The sequence below is a fragment of the Chionomys nivalis genome, chromosome X (assembly GCF_950005125.1).
Source record: "Chionomys nivalis chromosome X, mChiNiv1.1, whole genome shotgun sequence".
NCBI classification, from domain to species: Eukaryota; Metazoa; Chordata; class Mammalia; order Rodentia; family Cricetidae; genus Chionomys; species Chionomys nivalis.
In genome coordinates this window covers 87,983,961-88,004,972 of record NC_080112.1, presented here as the reverse complement: position 1 = coordinate 88,004,972, position 21,012 = coordinate 87,983,961, and the positions used below count along the sequence as shown (strand labels likewise).

The following is a 21,012-nucleotide window of genomic DNA, read 5'->3' as shown; positions in this document are numbered from 1 at the left end:
AAAGTCACTAATCGCCTTAGTCAACTGTGAGCCCTGCAGGCCACAATATCAATATGCCAAGCAAGTTGTTTTCCCTTGTACAATGATGACAAGTCTATTATTGGGTTATTAATTACTTTCTGATTGGGGCTGATGCCCAATCCACTGAAGGGGAATCCATGCTTAATACTATAAACTAAGTCAAAAGTCTATGGCTGACTGTGTTATAGGTCCTAGGGTGGAACCTTCTTCTGCTATTTTGCTGAATGTACATGGTGTACATGGTGTAAAATTTCTATCCATAAATTAGTACTACTTCCAATCTTGGTGACAGAAGCTTATACCTACTGTGGTCAACATTAATGAAGTATTGGGAAGAAATGGGGGATGACTGTTATGGAATACTACTTTAACAATACAAAGGTGTGTTACTTTTTTATGCTGTAGAATATAACTTTAACTAGACAAAGATGTGTTACATTTGCTTATGCTGCATCTGTTTAATTATGTAAAGATGTGCTGCTATTTCACCTTGCCTGCCTAAGGCATCTGTTTGGTCTAATAAAAAGCTGATAGGCTAATACCTAGCCAGTAGAGGGATAGATAGGTGGGGCTGGCAGGCACAGAGAATAAGTAGGAAGAGAAAAAAGAGAGCGAACAAGAGAAGAGAACAAGGGAGAAAGAGAGGGAGACACCCGAGGCCAGTCAGCCAACTACACAATAGTACATACAGAAGGAAAGAAAACCCCAAGGCAAAACATAAATGAAGAGAAACAGGTTAAGTTGTTAGAGCTAGCAAGAAACAAGCATAAGATAAGGTTGAGCATTCCCTAACTAATGATATGTCTCTGTGTCATGATTTGGGAGCTGGTTGATGGCCCATAAGAAAGCTGGCTACAGATGATAAATCAGACTTTTTTGGAAAGAAAGAAAAGACTTCATACTGTTTCTGATGGGCGGTTGCCTTTCATTTCACATGAAGCAAAAGTTCTAGCACTAGTTTTACCCAATCTTTCAATTAACCATCAGGGACATAGGTTTAGTGTTCAAGGAAGGAGTCATTAAACTAGGCATAGGTTCCAGCAGCAGTCCAGGCCCAGACATCACCATGTCACCGAGCAACAATCAAGTCACTCAGCTCAGCTGCTCCTCACTGCTTACACTTCTTCAAATATGCCTCTGTCCACAAGAAAAGAAAACCCACTCCCTCTCTCCCTTCTTTCCTCCCTCTCACTCCATTTCAGTGACCCATCTGCCCAATGCCAAAAGACACTGGGCAGACACATGTTTTCTCCTCAAACACCAGGGTGGGCCTGTGTGTAGATCTCTTTGCCCACTCAATCTGTCATGACTCTGGGAAGGAACATGCTTCTTTCTTGGAACCCAAGGCAGTCTGCACTGGGCCTTTTGTGGGACTTTTTGCCCCACTCAGTCATGCTGCTGGCCTGTCCTGTTTACTTAGAGATTGGTTCTCCAGCCATGACTTCCTTATCTTGTCCTCCTGACCAATTCTTTTATTAGGAAGAAATGTTATGTAAAAGCTGGGGACCAGACTACATCTTTCCCCTATTTAACCTCAAACACAGTTCTCTAACCAATGGAAGTTCACCAGGACCATTCATCTTTTCTGCTCTCCAGTATCTCCCACTTAATAAACAGTCAGGTTTCCTCTCTGTTTGGGTCGCATCAAACACAGCAGAGTCTCTCTTATTCCTACCATTTTCATCACACTTAAAGGCCGATTCTATTCCTCAAGAAAGTTTCAAAGCTTTGAAAGCACTCTACACATTATTACAAGTTCCTGAATGGTAACCCCATTCACTTTCCATATTAAATTACCATTATCCCTATCTCAGTGCCAGACGGCTCTTAACATATAAGTTAAGATCATAGGGTTATTGAAGAGTTTGCTATTCCCTTACATTTTATCACCAACTCACGCTCTCTTCAGTAATATTATTCCTAACACTTTATCAAAATTTCACTATTTTAGATATTAATGATGTTTTTCAACACCCATTTCCACCTGAGTCTCAAGAAATTTTTGCTTTCACCTAGAATAACCTTGACAGCCATTGTTACCAACAACTCATTTTTTTTTCTTCTCCATGGATTCTAAAACACCTAAACTTATTTGGGCAAGCACTTGCTTAAGATAGTTCTTTCCTTCCTTTCATAAGTATCTGTCGCTAATATGCGAATTACATATTCATTTTGTAGTTTTCCTGCCAAACATCACTCCAGGATACCATCACCCTCCTAAATTTTCTAGGCAAAAGGGACACAGAGGTTCGCCAACTGAGGCCAAACCCAGTCAATAATCTGTTACTTAGCTAATTCAAATGAGCAAAAGTAGACAGAAGTGGGTAAGTCATCTGTAGGACTGAAAACTGAAAGAGCTGTTCCCTTATGCTTAAAGGCTGACCATGAAACTGTCAAACAAGCAGGGTCTCTTATGGAAACTAGCAAAACTGTCATCATGACATAACAACTAATCTGAACACTCCGTTGATATCTTCAGGAAACTAAACTACCACTGCAAAGAGCATTAGTAACTCACAACTCCTGCTTCAGAAGGCTCTACTATAGTCATAACCACTCTAGGAAACTCGCACAAATCTTGGAAGACTCCACACAGGACAAAACTGGTTACACTCAGATGAGCCCGCTTGGAGTGATATTTCATTTGTATTTTAATAAATAAAGCTTGCCTGGAGGTAAGAGAGTAAAACAGCTGCACTGATCAACCTTAGACATTAGGCAGTGGTGACACACATCTTTCATCCCAGTAGCCACACTAGTTTGTCATAAAAACTGGGCGGTAGTGGTACACGCCTTTAATCCCAGCACTAGAGAGGAATATAAAACAAGAGGAGATAGGTTTCACACACAGTCTCATTCTGAGATTCCTGGAGGCAGGATCAACATTTCAGACTGAGGTAGAGGTAAGAGCCAGTGACTGACTGTTTTACTTTTCTGACCTTCAGGATGAACCCCAATATCTGTCTCTGGGTTGTTATTAGTAGTGCTACAACTGCTTGTACTGCTGTTACTTTTACTTGAACTCTACCAGTGATGCCTACCTGGTGAATCAGCAAAAGGATTACTCCCTATATGGGACTTATGATTGGTCTTTATGTAGCTTAAGATTTATAAGCTGGAAACCATGCTGTTGCCTATGGAATTAAAAATGAACAAGCATGCCACATCCACATCCTAGCTATAAAAACAGGCTGTTTTCCAGTCTTGCTGGGTTAGGCTTAAGGCTTTTCCTATGGCATACTACATTCAAGCCTCAGTTAAGACCATAAAAAAAATGTTTCTCCAAAATGTTATTTTTTTTCCCACAATGGAACTTATCAGGGGCAAAGCAGATTGAGCTGGATGTTTTAAAGTTTAAACTGCAAAAAACTAAGAAGAAAAATGGAAGTATTGAGAAGGTGAGAGATCACCAAGAAAAGTTGAGTGTGTGAAACATAAGAAGCTGTGGAAAAACAAAGACAGGAGCAGAATTTCAAGAACTGAAAGCCCTGGTTGCTAGAAGACTTTGAGAAAGCCAATGAGGAGTGAAGGCCCAAGATTTCTGATATCCAAACTCAACATATGGAACTTCCATCCTTGGTTTTGGTTCTCTATACCCTGGGCAATAAGCCTATGCTTCTAACACCAACAGCAACAGCAATAAACTTCAAGCTTTGATACTTTTAAGCCATATGTTTCTAACTCTCAATGCTAGACTAAATACGACATATAAAGTTTGAAAGTCTAGACAATAAACCTCTGTAACTCATGGCTGCGACTACTAAGGAAACTTTTGTGCTGCTTTTGCCTTGATTCGTATGTGAATAAGAGTAAAAGAACCCAGGGTAAGAAATTCATGAGACCAAAATTAAATAAATAAATGTAAGAAAACCTCAGTCATTAGGTTTTGATGAAGCTGAAAGAGAAAAAGCAATGAACATGGAGAACTGTTGTTTGTAAGAGCCTAAACTATCTGATCTATACATAATAACTCTTCATAGCTTAACTGAGTTTATGGCAAAAGGAAGACAGCAAACCACAGCAAGAGATAGTTAAGTGATAGAACACATCATACTACAGTAAAACAGGAAATAATTCATTCCAAACCAAACCACAAATGTACATTTGTCTCTCAGTTTTTCCCGGTCATCCTCTCTATGTAATTATGACTTTCAAGGCTGAGTCTGTGGCCCGGCCGGTCTTGTTGGCTCATAATTGTAATCCTTGCATTTGTGAGATTGAGGCAGAAGAATGAATATGCATTTGAGGCAAGCCTGTACCACAACCTGAGTATCAGAGCATTCTGGGCCATAAAAAAACGCTGACTCATAAAAAATAAAGAAGATTGAATTTGTTAAAAGTATATTGATATTATTCTTTAAAATGTTCTATACTAGTTTAAATGCCATCCTTATTATTTCATATCATGAACATTTTAAATCAATTACGTTAAATAATTAACCTAAATATTTTAAATTACTTAATTCCTTTTTAAAAATCCTATTATATTACAATATGTAAAAACCAAACAAGAAAATGTAAAAAAAAAACTACTCTATTTACAACCTATTAAAGTGTGATGATATTTCTGCTTATGAAACAATAAAATGTTCCCTTTTCTTTCTAACGTTTTTTGGGGGGGGGTTTCAAGACAGGGTTTCTATGTGTAGCCTTGGCTGTCTTAGAAGTCATTCTGTAGGCCAGGCTGACTTCAGATAACTACCTGCCTTCCTGGGTTCAGGGATTAAAGATGTGCACCACTACTACTGGGCTTTTCTAGAACTTTTTTGTCATTTTTGTTTTGTTTTTATATTGTGGGCATGTGTGTATGTTTGTACATTTTCATGTGATTGCAGGCACACATGTGTCACAGTGTATGTGTATGTATGTCACAGGATAACCTCAGGTGTTGAGTCACACTTTCCCCCTTACTTGAGACAAGATTACTTGTAGTTCCAGGGTATCTGGATTGCAAGCACCTGGGGGCTCTCTTGTCTCTGCCACCACCTCTTCTAAGATTTCTAGAACTGCATATATGCACTAGACCAGCCAGCTTTATGGGCTCACAGAGACTGAAGAAGCAGTCACAGAGCCTGCATGGATCTGCACTAGGTCCTCTCCATACACGCTGTGGTTTTTTAGCTTGGGGTGTTTGTGGGTCCCTGTTGTTTGCCTGTTCTAGGGACCCTTTTCCTCCTACTGGGTTGACTCATCCAGTCTTGTCATGAGGGTTTGTGCCTAGTATTATGCACCTTGTTATGCTAGGAAGCCTGCTTTTTTCTAAAGGAAAATGGAGGAGAAATGACTTTGGGGGAGGGGGAATACTGGGATGAGTGGAGAAAAGGGAGACTGCCATGGAAAGGTATTGTATGAGAGAAGAATAAATATAAAGGAAAAGAAGAAATTTAATGCCAACTTGGACTATACAGTGAGTAGCAGATCGGCCTAAGCTATATAACAAGAACTTACCTGAAAAGACAATAAAGTCATTAAATCGTACAATGGAGGAAAGTTACTAATTGCGATAAATATCACAGGCACTGTAAAGAAAGGGGGGACTAAATTAATCACTATATGTGAAGGATGAAATGAAAAGAGAATAACAAAAGGCATGATGTCTGATAGAAGGGTTATTAGGGAATGACTACAGGAAAAGAAACATGGCAAAAACAAATATGGAAAAAAGAAATATGGAAATAAAAACAGTTGGATACTTTTATTAAACAAAATATAGGTTGGTAGGCTGAAAGTAAATAAAAGCATGAGAGTCCAGGAATACAAGGTGAGTAAAAAAATAAATCAGTATATTATGCAATATTAAAGCAATGAAGAACAAAAATAAATGCAAAAATATTAATGCACAGAATAAGTATTTGACAAAATCCAATTCCCTTTGAGGTTAAAACATTATAAAACTAAGTATAGAAAGGAATTTCTTCAACCTGATGTGGTGATTTGAATAATAATAGGGCCCATAAGATCATATGTTCATCAAGGAGTGGTACTACTTAGGAGGATTAGGACACATGGCCTTGTTAGAGTAGGTACAACCTCATTGAAGTGTGTCACTGGGATGGTCTTCGAGATGTCAAGAGATCCAGCTAGTCAGTGTCTCTGTCTCTCTTCCTCTGCCTGGGAATCCAATGTAGAACTCTCAACTTCTCCAATACCATGTCTGCCTGCAGGACACTATTTTCCCGAGCATGATAAAAATAAACTCAATCTCTGAAACTGTAAACCAGCCCCAATTAAATGCTTTCTTTTATAATAGTTGGCATGGTCATGATGTCTCTTTACAGCAATAAAAAACCAAGACACCTGATAAAATCTATACTAAGAAACCAAAGTTAGCATCATATCCACTGCAAAAATACTGAAACTATCCCCATTTCAAACACAGACAAGATAAGAAAGGCCCCTTCTCACTATGTCTACTGAAAATTGTACTAGAATTTCTAATCAGGATAACTAGGCAAGACACAGAAATAAAAGGCACACTAATTCAAAAAGAAGTAAATTTTCTTTAGGGATGAAGCCTCTGAGAGGTCACCCATGTTTCAGTAGATGGCCCTACACCCAAATATATACAGACAGCACTAAGAGGACTCTGGGTTAAAACAAAAGGAGTAAATGAAGTTGGCAGGTAAAGGTGGTAGGGGGAGATAGAGGGTAATTTTCAGAGGAGGGAATGTGGGGTATGGATTTGATCCATACATATTATATGCATTTATGACGTTCTCAAAACGAATGAAATAAGAAAACCATCTTGACTTGCAGATGACTTGATCTTGTATAGGGAAAACTATTTGTATTAGGAAATTATTACTGATGACTGGAATTTAGCACAGCAATAGAGCATTACCTCAATAGTGCACTGAGTTGGGTACCAAGCACTAAAAACAAATAAATAAATAATTCTTAGAACAAACAAACTAGTTCAACAAGATGGAAAGGTATAGATCACTATGTAATAAAATCAATTGTACATCAACATACTAACAACAACAAAGAAACCGTGAAATTAAGGGGGAAAAACGTAGTCAAAACATCCTCAAAAAATTGTTTTGAAAACTGCATGATATTTTGTAAGAATTTAAGATGATATACATAGATAAAACAAGACATCTCCTATTCATGGATTAGCTAACATAATGTTAAGATGGAAAACTCTCGGGGGCTGGAGAAAAGGTCCAGCAGTTAAGGATACTCTTCCAGAGGACCTGGCTTCAAATCCCAGCACCAACATGGCAGTTCAAAGCTGTCTGTAACTCCTGTTTTGGGGGTTGTGATGCCGTCATACAGATATGCATGCAGGAAAAACAACAATGTACATAAAATAAATGTACATAAAATATACAATGTACATAAAATAAAAAGATGAAAAAAATCTCTCCATTTGACCTACAAATTAACACAATCTCTATCATAGTCACAGTTTGAAATTTCTCAGGATGTGTCATTGATCCTAATATTCAATGGGAATTTGGTAGTTCCAGAATAACTACAACAGTATACAAAAAAAAAGTAGTGTTGAAAGATTCAAATATCCAGTAACAGAGCACTTCAAAGATTTACATACCTACAAAAATAAAGATAGTGTGATACTTGGGTAAAGACATGTAGATATATAAAACAGAATTAAGTATCCAAAAATAAATCTTTATAGTCATCTTTCACTGATTTTAATAGTGACAGGACAACTGGCTGAAAATAAAATTTTAAAAACTGATGCTAGATGAACCAGTAATGGGAGCACATACCTGTAACTCAAACACTGGCAAGACAGAAGCAAGAGGAGCCTGAGTTTGGAGCAATCCTGGGATATAAAGGGAGCCCTTGTCTCAAATAAATGAATGAATAAATTGCAAGTCAGTGAGACAGTTAAGAATATAAAGTTGCTTGCCACTGAACCCAATGACCTGAGTTCAGTACATGGAACCCAAATGATGAAAGGAAAAAATTAACTTCTGAAAGTTGTCATCCATCTTCCACATGAGGTCCACACATGCACAGATGTACACCCATTAGTGTCCAGAAAGAGGCCACAATAAAGAGGCTACCAGCTATCAAATATTTTCACCTATCACTCTCTAACTTTTATTTTTATGATGGAGCTGGACACGAAACTTAAAATTTCGGCTTGGCCAACTGCACAGTGAGCTCCTGGAATCCATCTAGTTTTATGTCCCCAAACACTGGGGACACACAGACACATACGATGTTCATGGAAATATAAACTGTAAACCAATTGGACATTAACATACAACCTGGCAATTCCATTAAAAAAAGGTTTACACATATACAAGAGAAATGTTTAATATTTACAGGTAGATTGTTTGCAAGAACAAAATGGGAAAGCATGAAAGTAGTCATCAGATAGAAAAAAAATAAAGATAATAGTGTAGCTACCCAAAAGAATGAATTACAGATACACACGCACGCAAAATGAATAAATCTTAGCAACTTAATACTGGGCAAGAAAATATAAAAAGTACTACCGTTAAAGAAAACATAATGTAATATTGGGTTTCATATTTTTAAGCTTTGAAACAAAAATAAGAAAATGTTTTGTTAGAAAACAGCCTACCTACAGGCTGAATGTGTTTTTGCAACAACTGACAGTCATAGTTACACAACGCAAAGCATAGTCTAACTAGTGTGGAGGAAAAACTGAAACAGAAGCAAAGCTAAGGCAGACAGATAAGAAGCCGTGAGAAACTGTTGAAGAGCTAGTTCAAGGTGAGGAAGAGAGGAACCTGAACAACAATGACAGTAAGAACAGACAGGAAGGAAACACATCTGAAAGCTATTCAGAAAGTGCTGGTGAACAGTCACCAGGTTCCAACTGGCAGAGAGGGTGAAAGGAAGGGAAGAGACAGGAATAAGCCCTGCCTTCCTGATGTGAGTGAAGAGTTGGTTCAGAGTCAGGAAGAAGTCTGATAAACTGAGTTTGAGGAAATTCTGGGATGACAATATTCAGTGAGTGCCCTCCCATTTCACAGAACGATGTGATTCCCTTTCTAAGCCAAGCTTGCCTAATCTTTTTAAAGCTCCCTTTGATGTTCCAATAGTCCAATCAAATGTCATCCCAACCTCTAAGCGTGTAATATACATTGTTTCATTTGCAGCACTTACCTTCTTCAAATTTAAAGTTCTGAAATGATAGTTACCCCTGATGTATTAGGATAGAAAAATCTTCATTGTAGGCCTTGCTCTTTTCACCGAAAGCTGCTTGACAGTATCCCTCATCCCTGTCACTAAATAATATTATCACCACCCCACAATACCCCCAAATTATTACAATCAAAACTGTTTCCAGGCACTTCAAAATATGCCATGAAGGTGAATTAGCCCCCCGCCACACACACACACTTAGAACAATATTGAGAATCTAGCCTGTGTAATATGTATGAATTCTTATTCTGAGGGACTATTCAATTAAGTCTTTGAAAGCTGCAACTTCACAACCTTTACAAATCCTTTCTTGCATTCTCACTATAGATGAAAAAAACAGTTACTAAACTTAAATTACTATTTTTAATTTGTACTGGTGTGTGTATGTGTGCACGCGTGCGCACGTCAGTGCACATGGAGAATAACAGATACCTCTGGAGTTATAGATGATTGTGAACTACTAGACTTAGGTAGTGGGAACAGAAAAGAGATCCTCTGGAAGAGGAGCAAGTGCTCTCTTGCCTGCTGTGCCATCTCTCTGACCCCTAATTTACCATTTTTTTTATTTCACAAACATCTGCAAATGTAATTTATTACAGACAAGCATAAATATACCCAACCATGTAACTCCTAATATTTTCTTAAGGATTGCTGTATTTTGTTTTAAAAAAAATGGGAAAAGTCTAGACTCCACATGGAAAATCATCAATAGAGGCATTTTTTAACTGAAATCCAGAGTCATAAATATTCTAGAATTGTATACTCTCTATAGCATTCAAATAAAAATTTATATCATAATTATTTAATTAAATTTCTCATCACTTTAGATGTCTGATACTATGCTCAAATTGCCTGAATTAATTAATTTAAAAATAAACACATGGGACAAATGAAGTAGCTCCATGAGTAAGGTCACAAGTCTAGAGACTTCTGTTTGATTCCCTTAACCCACGAAAAGGTGGAAGGATAGAACCTACTCCACAAAGTTGTCCTACTCCACAAAGTTGTCCTACTCCACAAAGTTGTCCTATGAACTTAACACACATGCTATGGATTCTTGAGCTTTCAGTTGGTAGATAGTCATTGTTCATCTAGCTGTAGAATATCCTTTAATTCACTCCAATAAATAATATATATGTGATTATTATATATTATGTTATATATAAGTATATTGATATATTCATTGGTTCTATCAGCTCTTTTCCTCTAGATAACCCTAATTATAATCTAAATTGAAACGTAAAAACTTAAACCTTAAGCAATACATTCCACCTAATATACCAGTCATCGATTTCTGTGTTTATGTTGTACAAATACATGGCCTACTTTTGTTTTCTGGTACCAGAATAATACACAGGGCTTCATGCATCCTAAGCAAGCAGTCTAACACTAAACTACATCCCTAGATCCCTAGATGTTACTTTTTTTTTTTTTTTGCTTTTAACATCGTTCCCTTATTTAGTCCAGGTTAGCCTTATGCTCAAAATATTACTTCCTGGGGTAGAGAGATGGATCAGTAGTTAAGGGTGATTTCTGTGCTTACAGAAGGGGACAAAGTTTGCTTCCCAGCATCTGTGCTTTCTAGTTCAGATCTAACCCCAAGAGGTTTGACATGCTCTTATAGACTTTGGTAGAACTTAATTCACATATATAAGTGCCCACAGAGACACTTGCACATACAAGTAACATTATATGGATTGAATATCTTACATTTTGAAATATATATATATATATTCATATACATAGATACATGCAATAATAAAAGTGAAAAAAGAGGCCGCGAATTTAGAGGAGAGAAGGGTTTAAAGGGAAGAAATGAAAGAGAGACATGTATTATAGTATAATCTCAAAAAAGAAGAAAGAATACATTAATCTCTTAGCCTTCAGAACACTAGGATTACAGATTTACATCTACATACACACTAGACTTGTCTCTTTCTAATCTACTGGGCATATTTCCAGAGTTAAAGCTCTAAGAATGATTTTTATTCTGTTCTAAAGTTTTCAAATATAAAGGCAAGAAAGGTTATGCAAGCAAATGAAACATGACATGACACAGACGATGATATCCATAAAGTTAAGTACGGACTGTCACAAGAAGTAATTTTTTTTAATGTTTGCATTACCAATTCCATAATAAGAAGAAAACAATCATAGTGCATACAACACTGGGCTAATGATGTATCCTAACTAATGCTCTGCTATTCACTCCTGGCAATCACTGAACCTCTGTCAAACACAAGGAGTACTATGTATTGTTGTAGAATACTATTTTAAAATGTGTTGCATTTGTTTATGCTGTGGAACGTTTGTTTAAGCATGCAAAGTTGTGGTGCATTCTTTTATGTTGCCTTTGTTTAACTCTGCGAAACTGCCTTACTTTGCCTGTCTAAAACACCTGATGGTCTAATAAAGAGTTAAACGGCCAGTAGCAAGGCAGGAGAAAAGATAGTAGGGGCTGGCAGGCAGGGAGTATAAAAAGGAGGAGAAAACTGGGAGGAGATTGAGAAACAAGGAAAGGAGGAACACACCGGGGGACCAGCTACCCAGCAAAACAGCCAAACACAGGGTCAGAAGAAAAAAAAAGATATATATTTGTCTCTGTATGTGAATTTATTTGGGAGCTGGGAGGTGGGTTCCCCAGAGAGTAAAGAGAAAAAAGACTACAATGTATTCTGCCAATATCAAAAGATTATTTGCTAGGATAAAATTACATATGAAGGGCTACCAGAATGGAATTAGTTTAACAACTACTGTGCCTTTTAATTTAAGCTAAATTTTTATTTTATATTGCAAATTTGCAAAAGGAAGAAATTAAGGGATCACTGTAAGACTGGTTCCAGAATAAATCAGTTCAAGATTCTGCAGCTCAAAAATATAATCTACAGCTCATAAAATATGAGTCAACTCTTAAATTTGTGCTTCAAATTCCATTTTTCAAGAAGACATTCCATAAGAAAGGAAGATATTTGACTCAAGTCAAAAAATTAAACCACAAACTTGTTCCAGTAAATGCAATAACAGAACCTTCAACCATGAGACCAAGTCAGATGTTGTGTTTATCTGCCCCATTTTACAATCAAAAACAATGCACTATATCCTACAGTTGAAAAGGTGAGCCAACACATGTAGGAAATCCTAGAGTCAATTCCTGGTTTACAGGAAAACATGTGATTATCCAGGACACAGCACAATCTGGCAAAAGAATTCCTAAATCTGTTTTACAGACCTACTGCTCATGGACATAACATTTACTGTATAATGTATCAGACAGAGTAGCTGTACGTAGACTCAAGCACATCCCCTTAGTTGTAGCACTTGTGACAGAGGATCTGTGAAAATGATTGAGATTTGTTTCAACAACCAATAAATTCTTTTTGTTTGCTTTGTTTTCCAAGACAGGGTTTCTCTGTGTAGCCCTGATTATCCTGGAACTCACTCTGTAGACCAGGCTGGCCTTAAACTCAGAAATCTGCCTGCCTCTGTCTCCCCAGTACAGGGTTTAAAGGCATGTACCACCACTGCCTGGCTCAAAAAATTCATTTTGAGGTGACAAATTATCATAATATCCAAAAAGATCATATCATGTCTATTAGCAGGGCACTGGAAAGAAGACATTACACAGAGAATAACTGGATTTTCCTAGAAGAGGATGATGACTTTTGAATCCCTCTTTATAGATCTGTTTGTGGGTGTGAATTTTTTTTTATTGATTTTTATTTAGCTCTACATTTTTCTCTGTTCTTCTCCCTTCCTCCCTCCTCCCCTTCTACTCTCTCCCAAGGTCTCCATGCTCCCAATTCACTCAGGAGATTTTGTCTTTTTCTATTTCCGATGTAGATTATATCCATGTATGTCTCTCGTAGGGTCCTCATTGTTGTCTAGGTTCTCTGGGATTGTGATTTGTCATTTTATAAAAGAAAGTTGAGAAAGAGGATATACTGAAAGAGGTCATGAGGGCAAGCCGCCAACTGATTTCAAGTAAGGATGCAAACTCCTCTTAGATGGTAGTCTTACCAAGAGCTGGCCATAACCATGGAGCTTTGTGCTCCATCCCAGTAAAGGAGGAATGTTTACTTGAAGTTGAAAAGAGAACTGAGACAAGGGACCGGAGAGGTAACTAAAAAACAGACACCATAAATGCAGAGAAAATGTAAAAAGACACCAAAGATACACTCTGCCAACAGCTGTCTTCTCTCCAATCTTGGCAAACCTGTTATAGACAGCAAAGCTTTGTGGCTGCAAAGTTTAGGAACGTGTGCAAAATTACAAATGAGATGAGTTCTAAGCCAAGAAAATTATAGGTTCCCAGTGAACTCATATCATACACTATGATAAACAGATACAAAATAGCACTGCACTAGAACTTAAACACTTCCTAGTTTGGGTTTTGAACCTTAATCGCTAAATTTCTGCCTGCATTCTCATTCATTCAAACAGAAAGTATTTATATGACCTTGATTGTACACTGGAATCACCTGAGAAGATTTTGTTTAAGTCTCTTGGCCACTGAGACCCTTATTTAATTGGTCTGGAGTAAAGTCTTGGCATAAAAAAAATTGAAAAAATCCTCCCTTGGTATTTTAATGTCTAGTCAAGGCAGGAAACACTGGTCTATTTCATCTTACCATGTAAAAGGGACAGTAAAATGACAGAAAAAACCCTCCCCCCTTCTTTTGAAACTTGTCAATTTCCCTTAAGTCAATATTGTTTTAGTTCATTTTCCAAGCACCGCTTAATTAGCAGAATATCATCTCAGCTATTTTTAGCTCATTTTCCAACCCCCTCTTAATTAGGAGAATAACATCTATGCTATTTTCTCTTCTTCAAGTCTCTTCTCCATACAATAAACCACCTCATACTTGTCTAAATAATCAGTTTGGTTCTGACACATTAACCCACTAAGAGTCATTGTAAATACATTGTAACAAAGCCACCAAATAAAATTATTCTGAAGAAGATAGTGTGTATTTGTATGTAGATACTTGTGTATGAGTACATGTATAACCTCAAACATGCTCAGTTTTCATTTCTGAGGTGTGTACTTTCATCTACATAAAATAAACATGACATCTGTTTCAAAACTATTGCTCCTAAATACTTCATGGATACCTTTTGTGATTAAAAAAGGACGAGTGACACACGTACTGACAGCTCGTCTAAATGAAAAAGAGAATACCACAAGATCTATTTACTCTACCTGATCTTGACATGGTCTCAATAAGAGCATATATTCGAATGGCAAAAATATTACATGATTGGCTTTCCTTTTCTTTTTGTCATTTTAGTCTATCTTCAAATAAATCGTTTTGTTCTAATTAACTCAGAAATAAAAAGAATTTTTTTATAAACACAGCTAGTTTAAGGAAACCACTCAAACACTTGCCCAGTCCCAAAGTCTGTCCATCTCAGTGAACAGGCTGCCATAAAGTTGGAATGGCAATTCTGAAGCGATGGAGCTTCACTTAGGCTTTTATACTTTTGCTATCAATTTTTATTCACTTGTTAACCACAAAAAAATTACAAACCATGACTGACTTGAAACCAGGAAAGAAAAATGTATTTGTATCCTCTTTCATGACTCATGTGTCCTTTTACCTGAATTCCATCTTTTCTCATCACTTAATTTTAGCCTCTTTCTTGCCTTTCTAAATGTTACAACTCTACCAATACTTAAGCAGTTAACATATAGACACATACACACTACAGGCTAGGAAATAAAATTGTAAATCAACAATAGGCTAAGTAAATCAACAGACACTTTTTTTCAAAAAAGGAAACATAAATAGCATGTAATTTTTAAAAGTGCTTAACATCTGTAGTCATTGCAAATTAAAACTACTTTAAGACTTTACCTTACACCAGTCAGAATGACTAACATCCAGAAATCTAAAGGCAAATGTCGGAGAAAACAAGGTAGTACAGGTGGGGGGGGGGAAGCAATTCTTATTTACTGTTGGTAGAAATCAAATAAATACAGCAATTATGGAGATTAGCTTGCAATTTCCTCAAGAACTAAAACAAAACAAAACAAACAAAAAGCTAACCATATGATCCAACTATACCACTCCTGGGCATATACTCACAGGACTCCATACTGCGTAGGGAGGTGCACATTCATGTCTATTGCTGCTGTAGTTACAATAGCAATAAATTGAACCAATCTAGATGTCCAATTACAAATGAATAGATAATGAAAATACGGCACAGACACAATAGGGTGTTATCAGCTGTTAAGAAAAGGGAAATTTGCAGGAAAATGGATGGGCTTAGGAAGCATAATATTAAGCAGGAACCCAAACTCAGAGAGAAAATATGCATATTCTCCCTCATGTGTGCCTCACAGCTTATAATAAAGCTGAGTTATTTCGACAAATCCTACAGTGCCTATAATCAGGTGAGTTGGAGTCAAAAGGATTATCTCAAGTTCAAGGCCACAAAGTGAATGGTCTGCTAGTGGAAATACAGTCTCTGAATCAAAGAGATAGGTGGGGAGAACAGAGGAAATGACAGTGAGTAAAGTCTTGTCAACAGCATGACAACTGGAGTCCAGATCTCCAGAACCTCTGTATAGGACAGACACGGTAGCTCTGGTATCTGTAATCCCAGCAATCCTTTAGAGAGATGGAGAAAGAGACAGCAGAGTCCCTGGGAGCTCATGGCCAGCTAGCCTAGAAAAATCAGAGGCCAGGAGACCCTACCTTAAGGTGGAAGGTAAGAACTGGTACACAAGGTACTCCTCAGATGACCATGTGGTAACCCATATGCTTGCCTTCATATGTGCATGTTTGTGCAATGGGTATCACACACAAAGGAGGAATTCCACGGAGAACGAATGAAAAAGAAAAGGAGGAAAATACACCTTCCTCAGTAGGTAGTATGTTTGTCAGGCAAGCACGAATATCTAAATTCAAGCCCCAGAATCTACATAAGAAAGAAAATAGGTGGGCATGGTTGTTTATTTGTAACCTCAGTCCTAGAAAGAGGAAGATAGATGAATTCTCAGTGTTCTCAAATCAGCCAGCCTAGGCTACTTGAAAACCTCAGAGCAACAATAGGCCCTGTCAAGAAAAATTGAACTGCAACTTAGGTTGACCTGTGGCTTCCACATTCATGTATACATTTACCTATGCACCCTCACAAACATGTGCACTGGCACACACAAGCACAAGTACACACTCCAAAAGATATACCATATAGACACCAGTAAAGATTAAAATGGGAACGATCTGGGTGTGCAGATTTCTGGAATAGCATGTGCAAAACACTACACCACCACCACAAAAAGATTGTGGTGAGTAACTGTTTACCAAGAACAAATATGGTTCTGGGTTGTGCTGAAGCTTGCCTCGAAAACCAAGTGAAGGAAAGCTTTGGAAACCAAATGGTTATTGTTAAAATAACCAGGCTAGATAAAACAATTATATTTTATTTATTATAAATATTTATAATAATAAATAACATTTATTATTATAAATATTTATTATAAGGGGAAAACTCACTAAACAGGAAACAAGAAATCCAAGCACAGCAATGTCCCGCGGGAAAAGGCGCAGAGAGAGAGCACCTGGAGGTGCACACGTTTTACCTTGGGTCCCAGTGAAGCCATGCCTTAACTAAGACCCACCTCTTAAAGGTGATTGGCTAAAAAAGTTCCCCATCAGGTTATAACTGAATAAAATGATGGTCATGTTTGTGAAAACGTCATGATACAATAAAAGCAATATAGCTGAACAGGTATACTCCATATCCTCAGGGAGAGCAAGGCACAATAGAAAAGGAAAATAAAGCCAGCACTGTCAAATAAGTAGTAGAGACAATAAGTACCCTGGGAATTCAAAGAAGCAGAAGACTGGTATCGATCATGGAAAGAGCTTTTGGGAAAATCTCTTGCATGCAGCAGCCTCATATAATGATGAGACAGAATTACACAAAATATTTATTTGAGGGGCAGCAAGCTGACCTAGTTGGAAGAAAAGAAGGTAGGAACACTTGTGAGATACAGTTGCAAAAATTAACCTGGGGCCAGACAGTGACAGCTGGAAATGCTTAAACTTTGCCCTACAGGTAGAAGGAATCTTTATGGGTTATAAAGAGGAGTAAGAAAAAAAAAACTACAATGATACATTCTGGAGCCATTTTTTCTTGAGGCTTTTGAGGCACACACCAAGGAGCATATCTTGCCAACATCTATCCATGAGTCTGTGAATAGTATTTGGGCAATCTGTTCTGAGTAAAGGTGTAAACATTCAAACCAGTTTACCATAATACATAATCCGGTATTAATTCTGCATTCACAGTTCCTTAAATACTACCTGAGGGAATTACTGCATAGGAAGCTTCAATTTTAGATTTTTCCTCCTTTTGCTGTCCTCTGCCTGCACACATATCTTGATTTGATGTCTAGAAACCAAATGCACTTAAATTGTCTTGTTTGTAAATATGGATATTTCCTGCCTCTCACTATGGTGCTTCAAAATCACTACATCCATGCAAATATCTTGGTGCACAATTTATTTCAGCAGAATAGATGGGACACATAAAGCAAAAAATTAAAATAAAGATTATGAAGAGAAAAAACTTTCAGCAAACCTAAACAAATATAAAAATAAGCAGCAATGGTTTAGAAGGAGAGTGAATTCACAGCACCACCACCAAGATGCCAGCCACAACAAAGACTAACACAGAGTATAGGGCAATCCATTAACCATCAACCCCATAAGAAATGGAATTGTTTTCTCAAAAATACCCATATAATTTTTAGCTTTCTGCTATAAAAATCAAAACCAACAACACTCAAAAATGGACTACCTTTCACCCGGTAATCAAACACTTAAGTGATTGATGATTTCATTTGCTAGTGCAACAAACACTAATCTAACCACCATCACCTCTCAGCACCAAGAAAATGAAAATAAAAGTCACTCTATAAGGCATAGATGAGATAAAAAGGAAACAAAAATATCCTAAAATGATTAAACAAATCGACCAGAAGAACACAGACAAACACCAAGCCTTACTCTGAAAAGGACTATCCAATGCCTTTCAAGGAATATGTAGAGATTATGATTTTTCGGCATTGTCTGCTCCCAACTCCCCTCACCTCCTCCCACCTACTCACGGTTAAGGTGGAGGAAGATAGGACCAAGAGTTGAAGGAAGTGCATTAAGGAAGGTGTCAATAAGTCCCTTCTGTCTGTGTGCAACACTCTGGGTACAACACTCTTTAACAATAATGCCCCTAACATCCCAGCCAGCTTCTCCATCATCCCAGGGCTGCTGGCGCCCCTCTTTCCCGCTGCCTGCATTGCCCCTCATAGTCAGAGGAGGCTGCTAGGATTCCGGGACTCCTGCAGCCCCTGCGCGCCGGCCCAGCAGAATCCAACAAGGCAGCCACGCAGTCACCCACTCCCATCCTCCTTCCAGGCCCTGCTTCCCCTCCCCCCAGCCTGTCACCTGCTTGGGTGGTGTCCGTCAGGTCGTAGCCGCTGCCTGGGAAGTCTCTGAGTTTCCTGCCACTGAGGCTCAGGATGCCAGAGTTCCCTGCCTCCTCCAGGGCCCGGTCCAGGCTCCTTACCGTGTGCTGAGGCTGCAAGCTCCCCGGGTGCCACTGCGGCCCATTGGGGAACGGCTGACCGAAAAGAGTCGGTACCGGGATGGGCACCGCCACGGTCCCGCCACAGCCACCACCTCCTCCCGTCCCGGCCCCGCCACCTCCTCCTCCACCACCACCTCCTCCTCCTCCTCCAGCCGCGCCACCGCCACCGCCACTTCCACCTCCACCGCAGCCGCCGCCCCCACTGTTCCCACCGCCTCCCTGACTCGCCGCCATGTTCCTGGGAGAGAGAATAGCCCCCGACAATACTCTGGGCCGCGAGTGGAGGGGGTTCTTAGGACGCATGCGCAGGCTGGGGGTGGGAGGGGGGGGCGAGGGAGATGGTGGGAAGAAACCCAGGGCCAGTGGCTAGGAGGTGTCGTGCACACAGAAAGGACGCTGAAATGTGCCCACTGTTTGTTTAAAGAAAACCGAGGTTCCAAGAAAGGATGCTAAATCCAGGGTCCGCTGTTTTGGGTACCAAAATCTTAGCGAAGAGGTACCAGGCTAAGTAGAGCTTAGACTCTGTGCCTCCTCCCCCGACCCCAAATCTCTCAGATTGCTTCCTCTTCTCGTTCTGCAAAACAAAAACAAACAAACAAATGTGACGTGGGGATGAAAGAACTCCTTTCAAGATGTATAGAAACAGCTCTTGGGAGGATTGGGGGACAACTGACTAAGAAACTTATACAAATGCCTCAGGAATCATCTTTCCATGCTAATATGCTAATACAATCATTGGGGAGAAAAAATGAGTTCAGTAGTGAGAATGAGGCGTATGTGAATTCTGCTATCCTTTAGAAGCCCAAAGTAGGAAAAGAGCTTAAATGTTTTCAAGGGAGCTTCTCCTTACTGTGAGTCTCAGTCAATGTGCTGCCTTCCAAACATGGAAGAAGAGCTTTCTACATTCTGCTCTCTTACTCTTTGAAGTTGTTCCAAGAACTCCAAAATATCTCCAGTTTCTTCTCATCACGTCAGTATTGGATGATAAAAATGCTTTGATCACCAAGCAATCTTAGAAAGTATTTTTTGCAATACAGGTTTTGGGTTAAATGGAATTCTGACGATGTAATGCTGGGAATTGGAAGTCAATCAATCTTGGGGTTTAAGAGTTAGTTCCTTCTTACAACTTAGATGTTTAATGTAGGGGCCAAGGAAAGCTGAAAGTCATTTATGAGGTAGCTTGGGGCCTCCATAATCTGACCCAATCTATTTAGGCAGATAAGTAGTGAGCCCTTTAAGCTGCTGCTCTGGTTTCCACTATCTGTTCCACTCCCAAAGAGTCGTTCAAGTCCTTTCACTAATACTCAATGAAGTTACTGGGGAAAAGAACCAGAATGCTTTGGCATGTCCCTTTATCTTCAGCTTCAACATTTTGTGTGGGTTAGTCACATCTTTGTGAATTGGAACAAGGCACCATGCAGTCTCAGAGAAATCTCTGCCACAAGAAAATCGATCTGTCATGGGCTATACTTTGACAAACAATACAGGGAAGAGAAGAAATTCCTCTGGATGGCTTTGTGTTCATAGAGGATTAATTTAAATGATTGTGCTAAGAGAAATTGCACTTGCCTTGTACATGAAACACAGAAAGAACAGGACTTAAACCAAACTTTGTACTGGGAATTAGCAAGTAAAATGATTTATTAAACCCAATGGTAAGAGGTGGGGATTTGGGTCAAAATAGAGCATTTGCCTAGCAAGGTTAAGGCCCTGGGTTTAGTCACCAATATTGGACAAAAAGATTCTCTTTTTTTAACTGAAGTTTGTATTTTGTCACTGCCAAGGCTGCCATCCCAAGAGTGTATTCAGTAAAACTGTTTTGGTCCAAATAAATAAACTGAACTCTATCACAAAGAAATATTGTATATTTCTCATCCCTTATATTTCAAATCATACCAAATATATTAATCGAGACTCTCTATAATTAAGAAGGATGGAGAAAGATACTCTAAATTCCTTACTAAGAAAAAAATTAGAAAAGGAAATATTTTAAGAATTACCCAGGGGCTGACTCAGTGGTAGAGTGCTTCCCTGGCATATGGGAGACCTCGGGTTTAATTCCTAGCACTACAAAATAAATAAATGATACTGAGACAATAAAATTTTTTGAAGTTATTTAAAACAGTGCATAGGCTCCAGTATAAAGATGTCCTGAGGACACGGATACTTGTTAAGTGTAATGGACCATAAATGACCAAGTTTAAGAAGTAAAATAATCTTCCAAAGAATTGAAAGACATTC

The 21,012-nt window shown here is 38.5% G+C and overlaps 1 protein-coding gene across 6 annotated transcripts in view; it reads right to left on the bottom strand.

Annotated features, from left to right (window-relative positions):
* Positions 1 to 19,005, bottom strand: part of Lrch2 (leucine rich repeats and calponin homology domain containing 2) — a 104,030-nt gene extending 85,025 nt beyond the window's left edge. For all 6 annotated transcript variants that reach the window (XM_057759737.1, XM_057759738.1, XM_057759739.1 and 3 more), the window contains exon 1: positions 18,630 to 19,005. In XM_057759737.1, coding sequence (XP_057615720.1) covers positions 18,630 to 19,005 — 376 coding nt within the window. The remainder of the gene's footprint in view (positions 1 to 18,629) is intronic.
* Positions 19,006 to 21,012: the final 2,007 nt, after the last annotated feature.